The sequence below is a fragment of the Hyla sarda genome, chromosome 11 (genome assembly GCF_029499605.1).
Source record: "Hyla sarda isolate aHylSar1 chromosome 11, aHylSar1.hap1, whole genome shotgun sequence".
NCBI lineage: Eukaryota > Metazoa > Chordata > Amphibia > Anura > Hylidae > Hyla > Hyla sarda.
The window spans coordinates 43,683,307-43,705,957 of NC_079199.1; the positions used below are offsets into that span (position 1 = coordinate 43,683,307).

At 43.5% G+C, this 22,651-nt stretch overlaps 1 protein-coding gene across 3 annotated transcripts in view; it reads left to right on the forward strand.

Annotated features, from left to right (window-relative positions):
* The first annotated feature begins 678 nt into the window (after positions 1-678).
* Positions 679-22,651, forward strand: part of SYT16 (synaptotagmin 16) — a 128,839-nt gene continuing 106,866 nt past the window's right edge. For 2 of the 3 annotated variants that reach the window (XM_056545511.1, XM_056545513.1), the window contains exon 1: positions 1,042-1,121. Coding sequence is in view for 1 of the 3 variants with exons in the window: in XM_056545514.1 (XP_056401489.1) it covers positions 984-996 (13 nt within the window). In the remaining 2 variants the exon portion in view is untranslated. Of the gene's footprint in view, positions 997-1,041; positions 1,122-22,651 lie in introns of those variants that run through there. The other variant, XM_056545514.1, reaches the window with a different exon arrangement.

Genomic DNA, 22,651 nt, shown 5'->3' on the forward strand with positions numbered 1-22,651 from the left:
GTTGCTTTTACAAGTACAATAGCAATAGATTTTTGTATTATCTGTAGATTATGCTACATGCTCCATTTTTTTCTGCCTCTGTAACTGATCCATTCATCTCTTGATTTTCTTTTTTCACATATTTTGTGTCACATGTATGTGTCAATAAAGATTTATACTTTTTGAATATATTTCACCTTCGTCTCATTTTGGTGTATATAGTCCTCTGTATTATACAGCAGCTGATAAGTACTGGAAGGATTAAGATTTTTAAATAGAAGTAATTTACAAATCTGTTCAACTTCCTAGCGCCAGTTGACAAGTAACCCTTTTAAGGAGAGATATCATATATACTAAGTTTTAGTATGCGTGGGTCTGACTGCTGGGATCCCCCGCATTCCCCTGTATGGGGCACCGGCTCTCCCCGGTAGCGGCGCGTCACAAGAGCCATTCGGCTATCTATGGCACTCCCATAGAGATATATGGCGGGGTTGCGGCGGCGGCCCCCACTTTGTTCAGGGGTTGTGACCCTCCACTCCCGGGGTGAGTCGGGGCCCATACAGGAGATTGCAGGGGGTCCCCCCCCCCATCCCCCCATGATGCTTCTCCTTTAAACTCCTTCATTGTATCTGCAGACTGTTGGATTTGTAGTATTGAAATGTGTTATTGTCCTGATGCCAACATGAATGATGATCATCCAGCGTATTCTTCTAAGTAGTGATCAGCATCCACTCTGCTGGCTCTCCAGTGACTTCTTTGCTCTAGATAACAGGATTGCTTAGCCCTGAGCAGTAACACCTCACAGCAGCACTGGAGGTAGTGAGGCTGCAGCTGTGTGATGGGCAGAGCAGGGTCATCATGCATTGAGGCCAGCTGCAGCATCACCACTAGCATTGCTCTCCAGTTCTGGCTGCCTCTGTAATATGAAGCCTCTCAGCATCATCCCTGCTCCTTACTGCAAGCTGCTGCTGTGCTGAGGGGGGGCTACTCCTGCACCAAACACCATGGCCACAGACAGTGAGTATATTCATGTGATGGGGAGACTGGCAGGGATGGTACTGTCATTTTGTTTACATTTGATAAGCAGGTACCAACCCCTCCTGGCAGATCTGCAATAGGAAGCTATGGATGAGGATGGGGAGGTTAGTAAGAGAGGGAGGAATCTATGGGACTACTGCTGTGTGTATCTTGTATGTGTGTGTGATTGTGGTTATGTCATGTGTATTATTGTGTGCATGTGTATTATGTAAAAATATCCTATCTATCTTTCTATCCTATATCTTTGCATGATCGATCTGTCTATTTCAGTGTTTCCCAAACAAGGTGCCTTCAGCTGTTGCAAAACTACTACTCCTAGCATTCCTGGATAGCCAAAGGCTGTCTGGACACGCTGGAAGTTGTAGTTTTGCAACATCTGGAGGCGCCCTGGTTAGGAAACACTGGTCTATTCTATCTCCTATCTACCTAATGTATACAGCCATCCTATATATTTGCATGATTGATCTTTCTTTACCAGTGTTTCCTAACCAGTGTGCCTCCAGCTGTTGCAAAACTTCCAGCATACTGTTGCAAAACTACTACTCCCAGCATGCCCGGACAGCCAAAGGCTGTCTGGACATGCTGGAAGTTGTAGTTTTGCAACAACTGGAGGCACCCTGGTTAGGAAACACTGGTCTATTCTATCTCCTATCTACCTAATCTATCCATCCATCCATCCTATATATTTGCATGATTGATCTTTCTTTACCAGTGTTTCCCAACCAGGGTGCCTCCAGCTGTTGCAAAACTTCCGGCATGCTGTTGCAAAACTATAACTCCCAGCATGCTGTTGCAAAACTACCACTCCCAGCATGCCAGGACAGCCAAAGGCTGTCTGGACATACTGGAAGTTGTAGTTTTGCAACAGCTGGAGGCGCCCTGGTTAGCAAACACTGGTCTATTCTATCTCCTATCTATCTAATATATTTATTCATCCTATATATTTGCATGATTGATCTGTCTTTACCAGTGTTTCCCAACCAGGGTGCCTCCAACTGTTGCAAAACTCCCAGCAAGCTGTTGCAAAACTACCACTCCCAGCATGCCAGGACAGCCAAAGAGTGTCTGGACATGCCGGAAGTTGTAGTTTTGCAACAGCTGGAGGCTCCCTGGTTAGGAAACACTGGTCTATTCTATCTCCTATCTATCTAATATATTTATCCGTCCTATATATTTGCATGATTGATCTGTCTTTACCAGTGTTTCCCAACCAGGGTGCCTCCAGCTGTTGCAAAACTACTACTCTTAGCATGCCTGGATAGCCAAAGGCTGTCTGGACATGCTGGAAGTTGTAGTTTTGCAACAGCTGGAGGCTCCCTGGTTAGGAAACACTGGTCTATTCTATCTCCTATCTATCTAATATATTTATTCGTCCTATATATTTGCATGATTGATCTGTCTTTACCAGTGTTTCCCAACCAGGGTGCCTCCAGCTGTTGCAAAACTACTACTCTTAGCATGCCTGGATAGCCAAAGGCTGTCTGGACATGCTGGAAGTTGTAGTTTTGCAACAGCTGGAGGCTCCCTGGTTAGGAAACACTGGTCTATTCTATCTCCTATCTATCTAATATATTTATTCGTCCTATATATTTGCATGATTGATCTGTCTTTACCAGTGTTTCCCAACCAGGGTGCCTCCAGCTGTTGCAAAACTACTACTCTTAGCATGCCTGGATAGCCAAAGGCTGTCTGGACATGCTGGAAGTTGTAGTTTTGCAACAGCTGGAGGCACCCTGGTTAGGAAACACTGGTCTATTCTATCTCCTATATATCTATTTATCCATCCTATATATTTGCATGATTGATCTGTCTTTATCAGTGTTTCCCAACCAGGGTGCCTCCAGCTGTTGCAAAACTATAACTCCCAGCATGCTGTTGCAAAACTACCATTCCCAGCATGCCCGGACAGCCTTCGGCTGTCCGGGCATGCTGGGAGTGGTAGTTTTGCAACAGCTGGCGGCACCTTGGTAAATAGGGAACCAGTAAACGGGGATGTATTGGAACAACAGTATTGTTTATTTAGAATGCCTGATGTATCTATTGTGTAGCAATTTACAAATCTGATACAACTTAACCTAAAGAGAAGACGCTCTCCCCTTATTTGTATCTGTTTGCCATTGTTTACAAGCATCTGCCAGTTGTATTTGTCAACACTGCCTTATTATTCTCTTGGGATCATGTATTGATATTCTTGCTCATTTGGACAATATTCCTTGCACTAAGGGTGTAGCTAAAGGGTTAGTTTGATGCAACATGTACCCCGGGTGCTAAGTGCCAAGGGGGGCACCATAAAGCGAGATGCAGCAACAGAAGGTTTGCGTACAGTCTATAGATGTCCCCCAGGTTTTGCAGTCACCCTCCTCCCCCTCCTCACCAGCGATAAGTTATTAAACAGTCAGAGATATTGATCAGACATCACAGCTTTGTGTCCATTTGGGAGAAATGTGTTGTTCATTGGGCTTTGACTGATTTCTTGTACGGCTCTGACGGATGCATTAGGGATGCGGCGCTTAGCAGACAATGCAGTGGAATTTGATGCTGTATGTGGCAGATTTATAGAGTATATATCATCTTGCTGGATAGCAGTATAGAGGTTAACTTACTGGATAACAGAGAGGTTCACAATACGTCATCCAGTCGTCATTACGTTGAGCCGCAAATTACAATCAAACAAAGCATGGCAGTACAGTAAACAGCACAGGTTCCCTTAGCTGTGCATCGCACCACATGCTACTCTAACATTCCGCTCCATCCTGCAAAAGAAAAACCAGGGTCAAATAACAAACCAAAACAATACAAGAGATAATGAAGATAACTGTTCTACCCCGTTCTCTTTTTGCTGTTCTCTGGTGCTTTTCTTTGGCGCAGGGATTTTTGCGCCAAAGTTTTGCGGCTCTTGATTTACAAGGTTTTTCTAAAAGAACATATCAAGTCATGATTTCTGTTGATATCTTGCAATGGTCAGGAATTTACAATGTGCGACTTTTCAGTTTGTGGCATCTTTTTGTACAATTGCGCTAATTGATGCGCAAATCTACACCAGCGCTGACTTGGTGTACAAAACTGGCTGTGGACAGCATTATAGCCTCTTCCTGGCACAGGATGTATGCATACGTCTCCTGCCCAGCACAATGCGCTGTCAATCACAGTCAGGGACCCGCCCCACCTGCCAAGAACAGGATCATGCTGGTCTCAGCAGCATTTACCCCATAGATGCTGCGATCAGTCCTGATCACGGCATCTATAGGATTCACCAACGGCAACCCCGCCAGTCGATCCCAGGGTCTCATTGGTTGCCATGGCAGCAGGGAGCCAGCTGAGTGCCTCCTGTCTGCCTAATACGGCAGCCTATGAGGTGCAGCCATAAGCTGGATTGCACAGGCTGCATGTCCGTGTACACTGACAGTTATACTGTGCTTCAGTACACATGTACTGCAGCATAGTATAACCTGTAAAAAAGTTAAAAGTATAAAAAAGTTATTGTTTTTATAATAAAAGGAAAAAAAAAACATTTTAATGTCTCTTTCCCAAGAATGCCCTGTATTACCCCCCCCCCCCCCCCCAAAAAAAAAAGAAAAAAAAAAAAAAAGTAAAAACCTATACAGCTTGTTCCACAAAAAATAATCCCTGACACAATGGCAATGGACAAAAAATAAAAACGATATGGCTGTCAGATCGTAACAAATAGGGGAAAAAAGGATTGGTTGTGAAAAGGAAAAATATATATAAATTAGGCTTTGCCATATTCCTATCCCACAGAATAAATATAACATAACTTTTACTGCACAGTAAACACCATAAAAAAATTATTTTAAAAAACCCCAGAAATGTTCAAATTTTTTACTATATTTTAGAGTTTTTCAGAATTTTTTTTTGCATGTATCAAAAACAAATGTACCACTAATATAAAGTACAATATGTCATGAGAAAACTATCTGAGCATTGCTTCACTTAGTATTTTTAAAGTTATCACAACTTGAAGTTACACACACACACACACGCACACACGCGCTAGATTTGAAATTTGGGCGTGGTCATTCAGGTACAAACAGGCAACGTCCCTAAAGGGATGCTCCGGGGAAGTTAAGAAAAATAAAAATGCCCCAAAGCCACCACAATACCTGTTCTGTGTCCCCTGTAGTTATCCATGTGGTTTTGGCAGCTCTTGTGGCCCCTGTTGTCTCCTTAATATTCTTTATCCTTGCTTGCAGCCCAGCCTACAACTCCCAGAAGTCAATGCAAGCTCTGCCAGCCAATTGCTTTCACTATCTGTGTACATGCTGTGTTGTTGTAAACACAGTCATCAGCACACACTACATGTCTTTTCTTTTAAACTATCCCAGCAATAAATAATGCTATGCTCTGAATGGCAGCAGTCAGTGATAAGATCTACAGCAGGAAAAGAGCATGTGCTGAGATGTGACTGAGAATCTTCACTGGGATTCTCTGCCGGCACACAGGGAGGGGGGTGTTTGTTTTGCAGGAGGGTGGGGGCTAGGTCTCAGTGAGGGGTTTACATAAAGTCAAGCAGGATCTGAAGGTCTCTTTCTCACTCCCTGCACGTAAGTGACAGCTGAAAGAGGGAAAACGCTCTATATAGCTAATGAATGATATTTAGACAAATAAATAGGTTGGTGAGAGGGAAAGGATGGGCTATGGGTTTAGTTCCCCGGAATACCCCGATAACTGTTTAAAAAGTCCCAGAGGAATCACCATACAGAGTGGAGTACTGTAGTAAGAAATGTGATCAGGACCAGATTTATCATACTGTGCAGGTCCACAGTTTCCAGGAGTAAAAAGAAGTGCACCTATACCACTCCTGATGAATTCCCCCCAATGGTGGCGATTTATCAAAACCTGTGTAGGGGAAGAGTGGACAAGAAAACAAAAGAAAAAATGGACCCTATGCAGGCGCTGCTCACAACCAAAGTATAAGGCACAAGGTGTGAGCAGCGCCTGCATAGGGTCGATTTTTTTCTTTTGTTTTCTTGTCTACATGTGTATGGGAGAAGACCTTATCCTCTCCCATCTGGACCTCGGGCCTGCAGCTTGCCACCCCCTACCTCCCCCTGCTGGAGTAACCTCAAGTGGTTGATATGCCTGTTTTCTTCGCTATCTGGTGAGCGACCACTTTATAGAGTCCACGTCACCACTGTCCTGTCCTGGTTGTTTGGTGTTAAGGGTAATACACGAGGCGCTGTCCTCTGTCTCCCTGTTTTTTTTCTCCCTCTGCATATAGGGGAAGAGTGGTGAAGTTGCCCATACCAACCAGATTGCTTCATTTATTTTTCCGAGGCCTTTTTAAAAATAAAAGAAGCGATCTGATTGGTTTCTATGGGCCGCCACCTTTCAGTCCAGGAGCCAATTTGACTGTGAGCATCCGGGTAGTAATAGTTGTTTGCAGATCCCAATAGGAAACAGTCCAGCTTACTTACTAAGCCCCTCTGGCTATCCAAGTGCTTCTCAACCAGTGTGTCTCCAGCTATTGAGAATATACAACTTCCAGCATGCTATGAGTTGTAGCATTGCAACAGCTGGAGGCACACTGGTTGAAAAACACTGGTTTATTGGCGTTTCCTGATCAGTTATCACAATTTCAATGAATGCCGTAGACTCTGTTCTTACTGCTGTGAATAAGTAGATCAATGTTTTCAAAACCGTTCATCTCCAGTTGTTGCAAAACTACAACTCCCAGCAGCCCTTGACAGCCAACGGCTGACCGGCATGCTGGGATTTGTAGTTTTGCAACCGCAGGAGACACACTGTTTGGAAAACACTGAAGTAGAGGCATGATAAGTTTTCCTTCATCAGGTGACCGTATAGTCCCTGGTGTAAAGACTATATTTCCTTGAATACAAATCTCCAGGGTAAACAGGCATTTACAAAACAAGGAATGCTGGGAGATTTAAAGAGTTCAAATCAACTGGTGCCAGAAAGTTATACAGATTTGTTAAAGTACTTCCAGTACTTATCAGCTGCTGTATACTACAGAGCAAGTTGAGTAGTTATTTTCTGTCTGACCACAGTGCTCTCTGCTGATGCCTCTGTTCGGGTCAGGAACTGTCCAGAACAGGAGAGGTTTACTATGGGGAATTGCTCCTGCTCTGGACAATTCCTGACATGTACAGAGGTGTCAGCAGAGAGCACTGTGGTCACATTGGAAAGAACTACACAACTTCCTCTGTAGTATACAGCAGCTGATAAGTACTGGAAGGATTAATATTTTTTAATAGAAGTAATTTACAAATCTGTTTAACTTTCTGGAGCCAGTTAAAAATAATAATAATTTTTCAGCGGAATACCCCTTTAAGCTCTAAAGCGGCATCGGACTATAATACAGACTGTAACTCAGGGTCAATAATATCCTGGATATGGATTTCTTATTCATTGGCTACTACATACCAAGCTTTAGACCTAGAAGAAGATCTATTCTTAAATTCTCACATCTACATTATCTCTTTTACCCGTAATATAAAGTACTTGCAAACTTTTTATCACGATCAGTTCTTTAAGAAATTATGAACAAATGCTTTAAAATAAAAACCCGGGAAACTACAGAACAATACTGATGGCCTGTACTTTGGATAGTAGTACTTTTGCTTAAAGGAGTACTCCGGTGCTTAGACATCTTATCCCCTATCCAAAGGATAAGGGATAAGATGCCTGATCGCTGGGGTCCCGTCGCTGGGAACCCCCGTGATCTTGCACGCAGCACCCCAATTAAAATCAGACCGGAACGAACACGCTCCGGGGACTGACTTTGGATAGGGGATAAGATGTCTAAGCACCGGAGTACCCCTTTAAGTTGAGCCGGAATACCCCTTTAAAGGAAAACTGTCAGCCTGTTCACCCTCTCTAAAACCAATACACTAGGTTAGAGTGCGGGTGAACAGGAGTCCACCGAGGGGTCACTTATCTCCCCCAGAAGATCCTCTGCTAAATTCAGTGAATTGTGCGCTAGAGGTGGGGCCTCATCAGCTGAATTTACATATCCATTGTCTGTGACTCCATACGCTAGTGACATGGAGTTACTGGTCACATGAACGCTCAGTCGTCACAAAGAGCAGAAGGCTCACGTGACCAGCGACGCCATGTCACTACCCTATGGAGTCACAGACCATGAATATGTAATTGAGCCGGCGGGGCCCCGCCTCCAGCGCACAATTCACTGAATTTAGCAGAGGATCTTCTACGGGACATATCTCAGGGCCTACTGGACATATTTAAGTAAGTGACCCCTTGTTGGACTCCTGGTCACCCACACTATACACAGTGTATTGGGTTTAGTGTGGGTGAACAGGTTGACAGTTTTCCTTTAACCATTAAAATGGTATACCTGGAGAGGAGAAGCAATATGGCTTGGTGCAAGAGCAGAAAGGTCACAAGATCTCTAGTCTCCATGTAGTAGTACAGCAGCTGAAACCAGACACAGACTGTGACATCACAGTGTGTGTGTTATCCCTGTACTGTGACATCACTGTGTATTATCCCTGTACTGTGACATCACTGTGTGTATAATCCCTGTACTGTGACATCACTGTGTATTATCCCTGTACTGTGTCATCACTGTGTATTATCCCTGTACTGTGACATCACTGTATATTATTCCTGTACTGTGACATCACTGTGTATTATCCCTGTACTGTGACATCACTGTGTATTATCCCTGTACTGTGACATCACTGTGTATTATCCCTGTACTGTGACATCACCATGTGTGTGTTATCCCTGTACTGTGACATCACCGTGTGTGTCATCCCTGTACTGTGACATCACTGTGTATTATCCCTGTACTGTGACATCACTGTATATTATCCCTGTACTGTGACATCACCATGTGTGTGTTATCCCTGTACTGTGACATCACTGTGTATTATCCCTATACTGTGACATCACCGTGTGTGTGTTATCCCTGTACTGTGACATCACTGTGTATTATCCCTGTACTTTGATATCACTGTGTATGTTATCACTGTACTGTGACATAACTGTGTGTATTATCCCTGTACTGTGACATCACTGTGTGTATATTATCCCTGTACTGTGACATCACTGTGTGTATTATCCCTGTACTGTGACATCACTGTGTATTATCCCTGTACTGTGACATCACTGTGTATTATCCCTCTACTGTGACATCACTGTGTGTGTTATCCCTGTACTGTGACATCACTGTGTGTATTCTCCCAATACTGTGACATCACTATGTGTATTATCCCTATACTGTGACATCACTGTGTGTATTATCCCAATACTGTGACATCACTGTGTGTATTATCCCTGTACTGTGACATCACTGTGACTTGTATTATCCCTGTACTGTGACATCACTGTGTGTATTATCCCTGTACTGTGACATCACTGTGTATTATCCCTGTACTGTGACATCACTGTGTGTGTTATCCCTGTACTGTGACATCACTGTGTATATTATCCCTGTACTGTGACATCACTGTGTGTATTATCCCTGTACTGTGACACCACTGTGTATATTATCCCTGCACTGTGACATCACTGTGTGTATTATCCCTGTACTGTGACACCACTGTGTATATTATCCCTGTACTGTGACATCACTGTGTATGTTATCCCTGTACTGTGACATCACTGTGTATGTTATCCTGTACTGTGACATCACTGTGTATTATCCCTGTACTGTGACATCACTGTGTATTATTCCTGTACTGTGACATCACTGTGTATTATCCCTGTACTGTGACATCACTGTGTATTATCCCTGTACTGTGACATCACTGTGTGTATTATTCATGTACTGTGACATCACTGTGTGTATTATTCATGTACTGTGACATCACTGTGTGTATTATCCCTGTACTGTGACATCACTGTGTATATTATCCCTGTACTGTGACATCACTGTGTATATTATCCCTGTACTGTGACATCACTGTGTATATTATCCCTGTACTGTGACATCACTGTGTATGTTATCCCTGTACTGTGACATCACTGTGTATGTTATCCTGTACTGTGACATCACTGTGTATTATCCCTGTATTGTGACATCACTGTGTATATTATCCCTGTACTGTGACATCACTGTGTATATTATCCCTGTACTGTGACATCACTGTGTGTATTATCCCTGTACTGTGACATCACTGTGTATTATCCCTGTACTGTGACATCACTGTGTATTATCCCTGTACTGTGACATCACTGTGTATTATTCCTGTACTGTGACATCACTGTGTATTATCCCTGTACTGTGACATCACTGTGTATTATCCCTGTACTGTGACATCACTGTGTGTATTATTCATGTACTGTGACATCACTGTGTGTATTATCCCTGTACTGTGACATCACTGTATATTATCCCTGTACTGTGACATCACTGTGTATTATCCCTGTACTGAGACATCACTGTGTGTATTATCCCTGTACTGTGACATCACTGTATATTATTCCTGTACTGTGACATCACTGTATATTATCCCTGTACTGTGACATCACTGTGTTTTATCCCTGTACTGTGACATCACTGTATATTATCCCTGTACTGTGACATCACTGTGTATTATCCCTGTGCTGTGACATCACTGTGTATTATCCCTGTCCTGTGACATCACTGTGTATTATCCCTGTGCTGTGACATCACTGTGTATTATCTCTGTACTGTGACATCACTGTGTGTATTATCCCTGTACTGTGACATCACTGTGTGTATTACCCCTGTACTGTGACATCACTGTGTATATTATCCCTGTACTGTGACATCACTGTGTGTATTAACAATAGTTTTACCAAGAGAAGTGCATTCTGGAAAGAGATTAGGGAGAGCTCAGCTACTAGTGCATATAGTAGTCACTGTATTCCTTTCGCCTGCACTGACCTTTGTATTAAAGCTGGATGCATTAGCTGCTCATAGCTACATGTGGGTTCCTGTTAGCAGAATATAAAGGAACATAGATGAGATAATTGTATGTCACATAATAATGGCTACAGGCCAGTATGGGCACAGTACTGTATGAGCCACATCAACTGAGATAGTGTTTCCCATGCTGAGTGCCTCCAACTGTTGCAAAACTACAACTCCCAGCATGCATGGACAGATGTGCATACTGTTTTGAATCAGTTGTTTTTTTTTTTTTTGGAAAGCGTATAACTCAAAAAGTGACAAAAATGTAAAAAATGTACAAAACCTGATGCATCTTTGTGTGTAAGATTTTATATGGGTGGTCAATACGGTTTTATACTGTTTTCGAATCCAAAAACTGATTCATAACAGTATGGCAAAATCATGAGGTGAATGCACCCGAAAGGTGTGTTGGTTTTTTGTGGAGTTTGTTTTTTCACATTCTTCATGAGAAATTCTTGAACCTCTTAAAGTAAAAAATAAAATGTATATGCAAAGGAGACCTTATATTGGCTCTGTGTGGTACAATCAGTAAAATAAAATAGTTCAATCTGTTTGAATAAGATAATAATATGGATGGAAACAGATGCTTTACATTTCTGTTCATCTTACACTGACTTTACTTGTAGACTCTGTGGGGGGAATTCATCAATAATGGTTGTCCTGAGTATGTTTTTAACCCCCCCCCCCGGTTTGGACAGCTTTTTTTTGGACAGTTGCTGTGGACAGCGATTATTCTACACCACAAACTATATGGTGTAGAAATGCGACAAATAAACATAGGATGCGACAAAACGGGCGACTATATTCGTTTGTCGCAGATGATGAATTCGTGACCACTGGACAAAAACTCACAAGTAACAAAGCATCTGTTTCTACCCATCTGTATATTTTTTGCCAAAAAATTGATTCTAAGACTAATATGACCATCAGCCCTGCATTGTATTGGCCCTGTGAGGAACTTGGTTAGTCTATGTATGGTGCGATGGTGGTACTATACATATATATATATATATATATATATATATATATATATATATATATATTAGTATGCATTGATACTTTATTCCATCGCTCGAAGAACTACAGTCACAGAACCTGGCTGCACTATGATCCATTAGTCAGACCAGATACAGTTGGGCAAAAAAGTATTTAGTCAGCCACCAATTGTGCAAGTTCTCCCACTTAAAAAGATGAGAGGCCTGTAATTTTCTTCATAGGTATACCTCAACTATGAGAGACAGAATGAGAAATAAAATCACATTGTCTGATTTTGAAAGAATTTTTCTTGCAAATTATGATGGAAAATAAGTATTTGGTCAATAACAAAAGTTAATCTCAATACTTTGTTATATACCCTTTGTTGGCAATGACAGAGGCCAAATGTTTTCTGTAAGTCTTCACAAGGTTTTCACACACTGTTGCTGGTATTTTGTCCCATTCCTCCATGCAGATCTCCTCTAGAGCAGTGATGTTTTGGGGGCTGTCACTGGGCAACACGGACTTTCAACTCCCTCCAAAGGTTTTCTATGGGGTTGAGATCTGGAGACTGGCTAGGCCACTCCAGGACCTTGAAATGCTTCTTACAATGCCACTCCTTCATTACCCTGGTGGTGTGTTTGGGATCATTGTCATGCTGAAAGACCCAGCCACGTTTTATCTTCAATGCTCTTGCTGATGGAAAAGGTTTTCACTAAAAATCTCACGATACATGGCCCCATTCATTCTTTCCTTTACACAGATAATTTTTCCTGGTCCCTTAGCAGAAAAATAGCCCCAAAGTATGATGTTTCCACCCCCATGCTTCATAGCAGGTATGGTGTTCTTTGCATGCAACTCACAGGGGTGTGGAAATTAAAAAAAAAAAAAAACTACTTGTCCAAGGGACTAAAGCGGAACACAATCTACTTGTCCCTCAAGAAAATCCACTTGTCCAGGTAGAATAAATAATTTCAACCAAAATAGTCTGATCCACCCCACTAGACCACCAGGGATGTATATAAGATCCCTTTTAGACGCTGCTCTCAACTTAGACAGCGGTGATCTAATGGTTTAATAGCGGCCACAGCGATCGCAGCATGCCAGGATATTAGTGGCGGGAGAGCTGTAGCTGGCTCCTTTTACACCTGAGGCAAGCCAAGAAAATTTCGTCCCCCACCCTCCCCCTCCATCTTACCCCTATAACGCCAATTTCTCCATATACAGGGATGTATGAGGGTAATCTTATGTGCCGTGATCTGTAGTTTTTATCGGGACCATTTATTATCAGAACTTTTATTAGGAGAGGGGCTTATTCACATATATACGCACTTTTTAAAATATTTTAATCACTATTTTTCAGTCTTCATAGGGACTTATATATGGAGTCTTTTGATTGGAAAACACTGAACAGCGCTGTGTTACTGGGTGGGGGGGGGGGGTTCTCCTTCTCCAGTTTATGTGGTGCATTTTATTTCCTCTAATTTATGTGTCAGTAAATGCTGGAAGTTGCATTTAGTTACTAGATAACTACAACTCCCAGCATGCCCTCATACAGCCTATGGTTGTGTGGGTGTTGCAGCATGTTGCACTGTATAGTATATAGTTAAGGTTATTGTGTAACATGCTGGGAGTTGTAGTTTTGGTTTGTGTCAGCTGCAGAGCCATAGGATGTGTCAGGGAACACTGGGAATTGCAGTTAGTAACTACAACACCCAGCATGCCCTGATGCAGCCTATGGCTCTGTAGCTGACCCGAACCAAAACTACAACTCCCAGCATGTTGCACTTTATAGTTCTACAGTTTAGGTTATGGTGCAACATGCTGGGAGTTGTAGTTTCGGTTCGGGCGTGTTTGCGTGCATCCGTGGGGCTCTTGGTTGGCGGGTGAGTATGAAGTGGGTGGGATTCTGGGGGTGCAATTTAGTGCGGGTGACCGGAAGCCACTAAAAATAAATACAAAAAATTAGCACAACTGGCAGCAGCACTTGTCAGTCCGCCCCTGTACAAAACATACATACATGCCCCCTATATTATACGTTACATACATACATCATACATCATACATAGACACATCATACATACACCCGCCACTGCCCCCATCATACATTACATACATCATACACACATCATATATACACAGACATCATACACACACATCCTATATACACACACACACATCATACACACACCATATATACACAGACATCATACACACATCCTATATACACAGACACCATACACACATCCTATATACACAGACACCATACACACATCCTATATACACAGACACCATACACACATCCTATATACACAGACTTCATACACACACATCATACACACATCCTATATACACAGACTTCATACACACACATCATACACACATCATATATACACAGACATCATACACACATCCTATATGCACAGACACCATACACACATCATATATACACAGACACCATACACACATCCTATATACACAGACACCATACACACATCCTATATACACAGACTTCATACACACACATCATACACACATCCTATATACACAGACTTCATACACACACATCATACACACATCCTATATGCACAGACACCATACACACATCATATATACACAGATATCATACACACATCATATATACACAGACTTCATACACACATCACACATATACACCATACATATGCACACATCATACATACACCCGCTGCTGATACACCCCCCCTAATTATACATTACATACATATACAACCACCCTTCCCGCCGCCTGCATGCTCGGCCTCCTCACCTGAGCTTCACCCCCCCCCCCCCGCTCTACATTACACAAGAAGCAGGGGGAGAGCGTGGACGAATACAGCTCGGTACACAGCTCCTCCCCCGCGCACAGCTCCCTCCCCCTCTCCCTGCTCTGTCTCCACAGGACCTTATCTACCACGGAGAGGCTGCAAGTTTGCACGGGGAAAACACAGAGCAGGGGGGGAGGGAAGAGGACGCGCTGCACGGGGAGGATTTCTGTATATGAGGGAGGACAGACTGCACGGGGCTGGGGAGGATTTCTGTGTGTGAGGAGGATAGACTGCACCTCACGGGGCTGGGGAGGATTTCTGTGTGTGAGGAGGACAGACTGCACTGCACGGGGAGGATTTCTGTGTGTGAGGAGGACAGACTGCACTGCACGGGGAGGATTTCTGTGTGTGAGGAGGACAGACTGCACTGCACGGGGCTGGGGAGGATTTCTGTGTGTGAGGAGGACAGACTGCACTGCACGGGGCTGGGGAGGATTTCTGTGTGTGAGGAGGACAGACTGCACTGCACGGGGCTGGGGAGGATTTCTGTGTGTGAGGAGGACAGACTGCACGGGGCTGGGGAGGATTTCTGTGTGTGAGGAGGACAGACTGCACTGCACGGGGCTGGGGAGGATTTCTGTGTGTGAGGAGGACAGACTGCACTGCACGGGGCTGGGGAGGATTTCTGTGTGTGAGGAGGACAGACTGCACTGCACGGGGCTGGGGAGGATTTCTGTGTGTGAGGAGGACAGACTGCACGGGGCTGGGGAGGATTTCTGTGTGTGAGGAGGACAGACTGCACTGCACGGGGCTGGGGAGGATTTCTGTGTGTGAGGAGGACAGACTGCACTGCACGGGGCTGGGGAGGATTTCTGTGTGTGAGGAGGACAGACTGCACTGCACGGGGCTGGGGAGGATTTCTGTGTGGGAGGAGGACAGACTGCACTGCACGGGGCTGGGGAGGATTTCTGTGTGTGAGGAGGACAGACTGCACTGCACGGGGCTGGGGAGGATTTCTGTGTGTGAAGGAGGACAGACTGGGGCACGGGATGGGTCCTCTGAGCAGCGGCCCCTGGCTACTGAAATCAGCTGGGGGCCAGTGTGAGGTGTAGACTTCCATTGGCTGCTGCACCTCACACCGGCATTAAAGAAAAATAAGGGAGAAGTCTGTCTGTCCCTGCCCGATACAGGGCTAAATCTATAAAAAATTCACCTGCCCGGCGCCCAAAACTACTTGTCCTGGGCATCGGGCGATAGGATTTCCACATCCCTGAACTCAGCATTCTTTTTCCTACTAACACGACAAGTGGAGTTTTTACAAAAATGTTCTACTTTGGTTTCATCTGACCATACGACATTCTCCTAATCCTCTTCTGGATCATCCAAATGCTCTTTAGCAAACTTCAGACGGGTCCGGACATTTATTTATTTATTTTATTTATATAGCGCCTACAGATTCCGCAGCGCTTAACATGTACTGGCTTAAGCAGGGGAACACGTCTGGCACTGCAAGATGAGTCCCTGGTGGCGTAGTGTGTTACTGATGGTAGCCTTTGTTACTTAGGTCCCAGCTCTCTGCAGGTCATTCATTAGGTCCCCCCATATTGTTCTGGGTTTTTTGATCACTGTTTTTGTGATAATTTTGACACCACAGGATGAGATCTTGCGTGGAGTCCCAGACCGAGGGAGATTATCAGTAGTCTTGTATGTCTTCCATTTTCTAATAATTGCTCCCACAGTTGATTTCTCCGCACCAAGCTGCTTGCCTATTGCAGATTCAGTCTTCCCAGCCTGGTGCAGGTCTACAATTTTGTTTCTGGTGTCCTTCGACATTCGCTCTTTGGTCTTGGCCATAGTGGAGTTTGGAGTGTGAATGTTTGAGGTTGTGGACAGGTGTCTTTTATACTGATTACAAGTTCAAACAGGGGCCATTAATACAGATAAAGAGTGGAGGACAGAGGAGACTCTTAAAGAAGAAGTTACAGGTCTGTGAGAGCCAGAAATCTTGGTTGTTTGTACTTATTGTCCATCATAATTTGCAAATAAATTCTTTAGAAATCAGACAATATGATTTTTTTGATTTTTTTTTCTCATTATGTCTCTCATAGTTGAGGTATACCTATGATGAAAATTACAGGCCTCTCTCATCTTTTTAAGTGGGAGAACTTGCCCCAATGTAGATTGTGCTCCCATTGTAGTCCCTTGGACAAGTATTTTTTTCCACACCCCTGATATATATATATATATATATATATATATATATATATATATACCTGTGCTCCCATAACATAAAAAATGTTTTTACTCTTTGGTGCCCATTGTATCTAGCATGGATAGGGATGAGAGGGGAGCGAGGAGGTGCTCCTGCCCTCAGCACTTGGACATGCCATAACATTGTGGTGATTGGAGTCTGACTTGACCGGGTCCCCTACCTTAGAGTTTTTTCTTTTGTACAACAGTGCTCCTGAATCCTAACCACGACCTCTGCAGGGAGCTGGAACATAACCCCAGCACATATTCTCTCTTGTGTAGGCCTGCAGTACAGATCAGTGTAGGCTCCAGAGACTGGATCCCCATGATCACAAGGTGTTGGCCGCTTTATAATAGAATTCTAGCAACAAAAATTGGCACTAGAACAGTTACCAATGATGTCAGTGATCATGTCTCAGGGGGTAAGATTACAGTGACTTTATCAACACCCTGACTGTCTATTCTGGTCCCTGTTGTCTTCAGGTTATACACAGCTTGGGAGATCCTGCTTCCCCATGGCTTCCCTTACAGCAGTGTTCCACAAGCAGTGGCTCTCCAGTTGGTGGAATAGTAACAACCCCCAGCATGCTCTGATAACCATCAATTGGCAGAGCATGCTGGAAGTTGTAGTTTAAAGGAGAACTCCAGAATACAAAAATTGTCCCCCATACTGCCGGCAGTAAAAAAACAAATAGATACATACCTTCCTTCGCTCCCCTGGTGCCTCCGGTAACCCACTCCGGTCTCCACCGCGATCCTCTTCCTGGTTGCTGGTGGACAGCGAGTCATACTGCACTCAGCTAATCACCAGCCGCAGCGAAGTCCCGACTCGGCTGGCGATAGGCTGAGCGGCAGTGTGAGAACGCTTCAAGACACAAAATTCTTCACTACACCGGCACCTGCTGCCGGGGCCGAAAACGTCACACTGTCACTCAGCCTATCGCCAGCCAAGTCGGGAATTCGCTGCGGCCGGTGCAGTATGACTCGCCGACCACCAGCAACCAGGAAGAGGATCGCGGCGGAGACCGGAGCAGGTTACCGAAGGCACCGGGGGAGTGAAGGAAGGTATGTATATAGTTATTTTTTTACTGCCGGCAGTATGGAGGATAATTTTTGTATTCTGGAGCTCTCCTTTAACAACAGCTGGAGAGCTGCAGGTTTGGAACACTGCAATAGGGCATGGATATAAACCTATAATTCCTAACCTCTTTGCTGTGGAGGACCCCACCAACTATAGTCCTGTGCAGCCATCTTAAGTTTATGTCTTAGGGATACCCCAACAATGTTCCAAAGATAAATAGACCTAATAAGGCTCTGGCTCTTAAACTGACAGATAACTGGGGTGAAGATCTCAACCACAGGGTCCTAATCTTGTTCATTACCTCTTAGTCTTTTCTCAGATGAGTGTACTACAGATTCATTTTTGTGCCCATGTCATGGTCAGAAGTCCTGTCACAGCCCTGGGTCTAATGACCCTAACTGAGAGCATCATAGCATGCACGGAGTACCCTCGTAGAGAGGACGAGGTGATGATGAGAGCGTCATGATGAGGGTAGTAGTCCCCGAAGTGTATGTCACATAGGTGAGTTCTTCCCATGAACAAAGCCCAGGAATAAGACCTCTGCACTCCTGATATAATCCAGTAAAATACAAATATTTAAATGTAGCTTGAAAAGTATTACTGCTTAGGACTTAAGAGAAAGTAAAAAGAAGCCGCTGTCCCTTTAAAGACGACCTGTGGCCAACTGTATAAAATTGAGATGTTACTGTCATTAAATAGCTTAGCATGTCCTGACCAAACACATTTTTACTGTTTCTTAATACACCCTTCTGTTCCTGAGATATGAGGGTTTATAATTTCTATGACAATTCAGGAAATCAGTCAAAAGGGCGGGAACTTCATTTTAATAATGGGCGTGACTATCAGGCAATGGGTGGATTATACAGTCAGGGGGTGTGAATGTTTTACATTAAGGGGCGGGTAGGCCTAATGCACATCCCCTGACTGTATAATCCGCCCATCACCTGATATTCACCCTGATTATTATAAATAAAGTTTATTATTATAAAGTAAAGTTCACACAAATCTGACTGATTCCCTGAACTCTCATATCTCAGGTACGGAAGAGCATATCACTAAATTGTACAAAGGTGTGTAACCAGGGCACCCTAAGCTATTTAAAGGGGTACTCCAAAGGATAAGGGATAAGATGTCAGATCGCGGGGGTCCCGGCCCCTCCCATAGACTTGCATTGAGGGGACGGGGCGTGACATCACTTGGGGGCAGAGTCGTGACGTCATGCTCTTCCGCTCGCGTGGTCGGGATCCGAAGCCTCCAGCGTTGCTGGAAGCCGTTGAGGTGGGTGCTGCAGCCGAGATCCCAGGGGTCCCCAGCAGCGGGTCCCCCGCGATCTGACATCTTATCCCCTATCTTTTGGATAGGGGATAAGATGTCTAGAGGCGGAGTACCCCTTTAATAATAATGCAATCTAATTTTTTGGGCTTGGCCACAGGTCGTCTTAAGCAGATACTTTTGTACAGATAAATCTTTAGCGCTTTGGCATGTGTACGTGAATATGTTTCCTGCAGATATGTGTTGCTCTCATACTCTAAGTTGCGACACTCAGAGAAGTGTACTCAGGGGAAGTCTTCCCTGACTTGGCAGACAGGCTTGCACTGCTCCAGCCAGTAATAAAAGCTTCAAAAGATTCAGTGAAACACAGCAAGGCCTTTGTTCAGCTCTATCCTTGCTTGCACAAATCCTTGTTGCAGAAATGTAGAGAATACTATACTTGCAGCGAGGCTGGATCTAGGTTCAGGAATTACTCTGTTAGAGACAGGATCAATGACTGGTATGCAGCCTTATTATAAGAGGTATGCCTGATATTAGCAGTACCAAGGCTCACTACTTTGGTCTCCTCAAGATTAGCTGGACTGAGTGACAAGACATGTTCACCTGACATAGACCAGGTCCTGACTCACTCACTCTGACTAGAACTAGGATAGGTCCACCTCTTTTCCCCAGGAGAAAAAGGCAGATTTGGGACTGTCTCCTGCATTCATTGGACAGGAGTCTTACATGTGACTAAATTCTAGTTCAGCTTTACAATTAATTTTAAGGCACAACAAAACATTAACTGTCTACATGCTGTAGGCCTCAGTGTATGCTGTTGACTTGAAAATACATTCATCACAGAAAATACTCTTTGCATGACCGTACAATACTTGAAAAACATACTATGCATCCAGAAAATGTATTATATCTCAATTACCCGACTACTCTCTAGCTGCTGGAGATGCTGTTCTGGGCCACCACACTGCCATTAATCCTGGGGCTCACAACTGTAATACAAGTGCAAAAATGTGCCTGTATTTGGCCTGTCTGAGACTGTCCTAAAGCAAAGGCACAGGTGAGTGTGGGTGTCAGCACAACGTGCCACCTTACATTAAAATGGCAGTGACCTAGGTGGCAGCTTTGCTTTCTATGTATGTCTGGAGCATTATTAAAGGGGTACTCCGGTGGAAAACTTTTTTTTTTTTATCAACTGGTGCCAGAAAGTTAAACAGATTTGCAAATTACTTCTATTAAAATAAATCTTAATCCTTCCAGTACTTGTTAGCTGCTGAATACTACATAGGAAATTATTTTCTTTTTGGAACACAGAGCTCTCTGCTGACATCATGACCACTGTGCTCTCTGCTGACATCTCTGTCCATTTTAGGAACTGTCCAGAGCAGCATGTTTGCTATGGGCATTTTCTCCTTCTCCATACAGTTCTTAAAATGGACAGAGATGTCAGCAGAGAGCACTATGGTCATGATGTCAGCAGAGAGCACTGTGTTCCAAAAAAGAAAAGAATTTCCTATGTAGTATTCCGCAGCTAATAAGTACTGGAAGGATTAAGATTTTTTAATAGAAGTAATTCTGTCCATTTTAAGAACTGTCCAGAGTAGGAGAAAATCCCCATAGCAAACATATGCTGCTCTGGACAGTTCCTAAAATGGACAGAGATGTCAGCAGAGAGCACCATGGTCATGATGTCAGCAGAGATCACTGTGTTCCAAAAAGAAAATCATTTCCTATGTAGTATTCCGCAGCTAATAAGTACTGGAAGGATTAAGATTTTTTAACAGAAGTAATTTGCAAATCTGTTTAACTTTCTGGCACCAGTTCATTAAAAAAAAAAAAAAAAAAAAGTTTTCCGCCGGAGTACCCCGTTAATTGCTACTAATCTCCTCATTGCAACGTTAATTTGGCATTAGATGTCTACCAGCAATGTGTACTGTACTGATATTTTACAGTTTGAAATAATGTACTTTTTATCGGCATGCATCTGTGGCCTAGATATAGGGCAGTGCACTCAGGGACACATCACACAGCTTGATAAACCGACCACGTGACAGGGTGAACAGAAGGAATATGCAGATAGGGCTTTTTATTGCAGTATGGCCTAGTAAGGATGAAATCACTCATGTAGTTTTTGGTATATTATGTAGCAAGGAGTGGATACAATAGAAATGATACATCTAAAGTCCAGACTAGGGTGCATTCACATGTGCCGCAGCCGCTGTGGGTTTGACATTGTGAGAGATCCGAAGTGGATTCTGTTACCCATTGGTACACAGAAAACCCACAATAGTGACGGATTTGCATATTTTTTGTGGACCTCTTGAGGTCAATGGGTAGCAGAATCCACTGTGGAGAATTTATGCAACAAATATCGCACATATATAGGGTTGCCATCCTTCTTGCAAAAAAAATTATAAAAATAAATAAACGGCCATGCTAATTTACATACTGTAATTAATTATATATGCGTGACATCACAGGATACACATATGCGGGGGATTATTTTGTCCAATTCAGACCCCTATAACTTTTTTATTTCTCCTTAGACTGGCCTGTATGAGGGCTCATTTTTTGCGCCCCGATCTGCAGTACTCCCGCGGAAACCTTTTTTTTTCTTTAAATCATCTGGTGCCAGAAAGGTAAAAAGATTTGTGAATTGCTTCTATTAAAAAATCTTAATCTTTCCAGTACTTATTAGCTGCTGAATACTACGGAGGAAATGGTTTTCTTTTTGGAACACAGTGCTCTCTGCTGACATCACGACCACAGTGCTCTCTGCTGACATCTCTGTCCATTTTAAGAACTGTTTGGAGTAGGAGAAATCCCCATAGCAAACATGCTGCTCTGGACAGTTCCTAAAATGGACAGATATGTCAGCAGAGAGCACAGTGGTCATGATGTTAGCAGAGAGCTCTGTGTTACAAAAAGAAAACCATTTCTTTGCCGTTGGCTGTCCGGGCATGCTGGGTGTTGTAGTTTTGCAACATCTGGAGGTCCGCAGGTTGTAGACCACTGTTCTATACTTTACATTGCACGGATCCCTCAACATACGATGGTTTCAACAAACGATGGATTACCATCGTATGTTGAGGGACCACTGTATAAGTTTTGCAGCAAAATCACAGTTTTAGCCACAAATCTGTGAAGAGATTATCATTCAGTATAAATACTGTACCGAATAGGGGTGCACAGTTTTTTTAATTTTTTTTTGGCCGCATAATCCTCAGCAGTGCTGTGTCCATTACATGTGAACACAACCATATAAACAATCACTATATGTAAGATCCAGGGCATCGAGACCTCTCTCCTTCCTGTAAATCTGCTGCATGTCAGGGGAAATCCTTTAGTGTTACACGGAGGCCTTTACTTCCTGTATATGAGACTTGGAAG